Genomic DNA, 2,734 nt, shown 5'->3' on the forward strand with positions numbered 1-2,734 from the left:
GAAATGGACTCGTGAGTCCGCTATATAACCTGCACTTCTCTCCCCTCTCCTCGTCCACTCCGCCGGCCCTACCCCCGGATCGCCCCCCTCCGCTCACGCCCTCTTGCACCGCCGGACTCCCGGACCTCCTTGCCATGGCGGCCGGCGCGCTCAGGGCTCAGCTCAACGCCCTCGTCGACTCCATGTTCACCACGGTGAGTCCCCTTCCCTTACATCCCATCTAATCGCCGTGTGCTTGCTTGTGATCTGGAATCACTGGGCCGGATTGCCTGATCTTTCCTCTTGTGTGATCATCTAGGGTATTGTGGACGAGGCTTTCCAACACCTGCGGTCGGTGGAGCAGGAGGGCTTCCTCGCCGAGGTCGTCAACCTCTTCATCCACGACGCCGACAACATCCTCAACGAAGTCGCCCACCTGCTGTCCGTACCGCCGCCCCTACGCCCTCCCTCCCCCTCTGCTAGCTCTTGTTATCTCGTGTTGGGTGGTATTGATTTCATCTGCTCTCTCTGCTTAACTTGTGATTCGCAGGAACCAGCCCGTGGTGAACTTCAGCAGGGTGGGCGCACTGGTGCATCAGCTAAAGGGGTGCAGCGGCAGGTGATGACCATGATAAACCATTTATTTCCCCGGCCCATTTTTAACTCTCGACGCCGTGCAATTCAGATGTGTTTGTCATCGGCATGCAGTTTTTGTGTCGTTTGCGTTGTCGTATATAGTCGTAAGTAGAAGAGCCGAATTTAGTTGTGTTCCGTGCAACGGAAGTGCCGGTACCCATGCGAACGGCAATGTTATGGGTCGGCGAGGATAAGTCCGTCGTCTTGCGAACGTTTCTAGTATATATTATATTAATGATATGATATATATTCAGCGGTGACAACGATCGCGGTTTTTCTCGAATGTCAGCGGTATCGATGTTGCTTCTCTTCAGGTGTGCCGGTACATTGGGCATGTTATTCATGTTGTTTGCGCCTGTTGTGTAACCATATTTGGAAGAGTTGGGTTTAGTTGTGTTTTCTGTAACAGAATTGCCGGTATTACTGCCAGTGTCAATGCTCTAGCTCGGCAAGGAAAAAACTATCGTTTTGCGAATTTTTCGGGTATTAATGTACGTGATGCCGACCGTGGGTTTTTTGGTTAGTCCACGACATCAATGTTTTTTTTTCTGTTTAGATGTGATGGCGCAGACACGGATCGTGTCGTGTGTGGCTGTCTTATAACCATATGTAGAAGGGCTGAATTTAGTTGTGTTTTGCATAACAGAGTTGTCTGTATTCATGCCAATGGAAATGTTATAGCTCAGCCAAGAAAACTTTGCCGTTTTGCAAACAAATTTAGTATTGTTGAATCTGCATTTCAACCAATGGCATTATTCTAGGTTAGGAATGAGAAATTTGTCGTTCCGCAAGCATTTCTAGTATTGATTATATGCTATTCTATATGATGCCATTGTTCATTTTCTGGCTTCTGGACGTGTCGGCGCAGGGTGTATACGTCATGAGCATGTGACTTGTGTCATTTGCACTGTCGTATAGCCATAACTAAAAGGTCCAACTTTAGTTGTCTTTCGTGCGTGCCAACGTTATGACTCTGCAAGAAAAAATTTGTTGGTTTGTAAATATTTCCAATACTACTAATCTGCTATTGCACATCAACCCATTTTTTTCTAGTTTATCGAACAATCTATTGTGTTGACAACCATGATAAGAAATGACACCTTGTGGATACTATTGTGACATCGGAAGTATGCTTATGTGTATCAACGTGCTGCAGCATTTAATAAGTTTGAGAAATTTCTAGTTCCCTGATTGGTGCTTCTTGGTATGTTTTCAGTGTTGGTGCTAAGAAAGTGAATCTCTCCTGCACCCACTTTCGTCAGTCTTATGAGGCAGAAAGTAAAGAAGGGTTAGTACTCAGTGTCTTATTATATTTGTTGCACAGTAATTATTCTCCACTCTATGTATTTTTCACATTTTGCATATAAACCTGTGAGTTGAATATTTAGCTCAAACCAACCTAGTATTCTTTTCACTTGATCTGCAATCACATGATTGGTACAATTTGGTTCATTATCTGAATGTGCTAATGTTTGATGATCCTTTTGTAACTTGTGGGCTTGACTTCTATTTCTAGCACAACTGAGATGGTAAAAGCTTTTATTTTTCGAATATAGGATCAAAATTTCTGAACCGTTTCTGTTCAGTTCGCTTGATCTCTCCAAAATTTGATAATGTGTATGTTTGCATTATTCCAGGTGCCTCATGGCATTGGACCTTGTTAGGAATGAGTTTTATGATGTGCGCAACAAACTACAAACAATGATTCAGGTAGCACCTTATGTGCCTAGCTATGTTGGCTTTTGACTTCCGATTTCTCACTAGTATGATAATCCAGAGATTGCTCATATATCGTTTAGGATCAAAATGAATAACCTGAATCTTATTCTTGTTCGGTGTTAAAATTTATCTAAATATACTTTTGGGTTTTCTAAAACACTTAATAAGTCGAGGTGTTTGAAATTATCATGCCTTAATTTTGTCGTCTCTTTTAGTAGATGTATGGGGTAGCCCTACAAAGTGGAATTTCTCTGTTTCCCATCATAACTTAACAAGTATAAAGGAGTAAGATGTGGACCAACTTGTAACTAATTTGTGAAACCATGTGACTTGAGCACCACAATGCGTTGTAGACCGGTCGTACTCATTAACCTATTATTCTTTTGATGCAGCTGGAGCA

The 2,734-nt window shown here is 43.2% G+C and overlaps 1 protein-coding gene across 1 annotated transcript; it reads left to right on the forward strand.

Annotated features, from left to right (window-relative positions):
• On the forward strand, window positions 1-2,376 carry LOC123172522 (histidine-containing phosphotransfer protein 2-like). Its single transcript, XM_044589477.1, has 5 exons — window positions 1-194; window positions 299-420; window positions 530-598; window positions 1,832-1,903; window positions 2,253-2,376. Exons 1-5 carry the CDS (start codon window positions 135-137, stop codon window positions 2,359-2,361), a joined length of 432 nt encoding a protein of 143 aa, XP_044445412.1. The 5' UTR covers window positions 1-134; the 3' UTR covers window positions 2,362-2,376.
• The last annotated feature ends 358 nt before the right edge of the window (window positions 2,377-2,734 follow it).

Source organism: Triticum aestivum, unplaced genomic scaffold, assembly GCF_018294505.1.
Source record: "Triticum aestivum cultivar Chinese Spring unplaced genomic scaffold, IWGSC CS RefSeq v2.1 scaffold23037-2, whole genome shotgun sequence".
NCBI classification, from domain to species: domain Eukaryota; kingdom Viridiplantae; phylum Streptophyta; class Magnoliopsida; order Poales; family Poaceae; genus Triticum; species Triticum aestivum.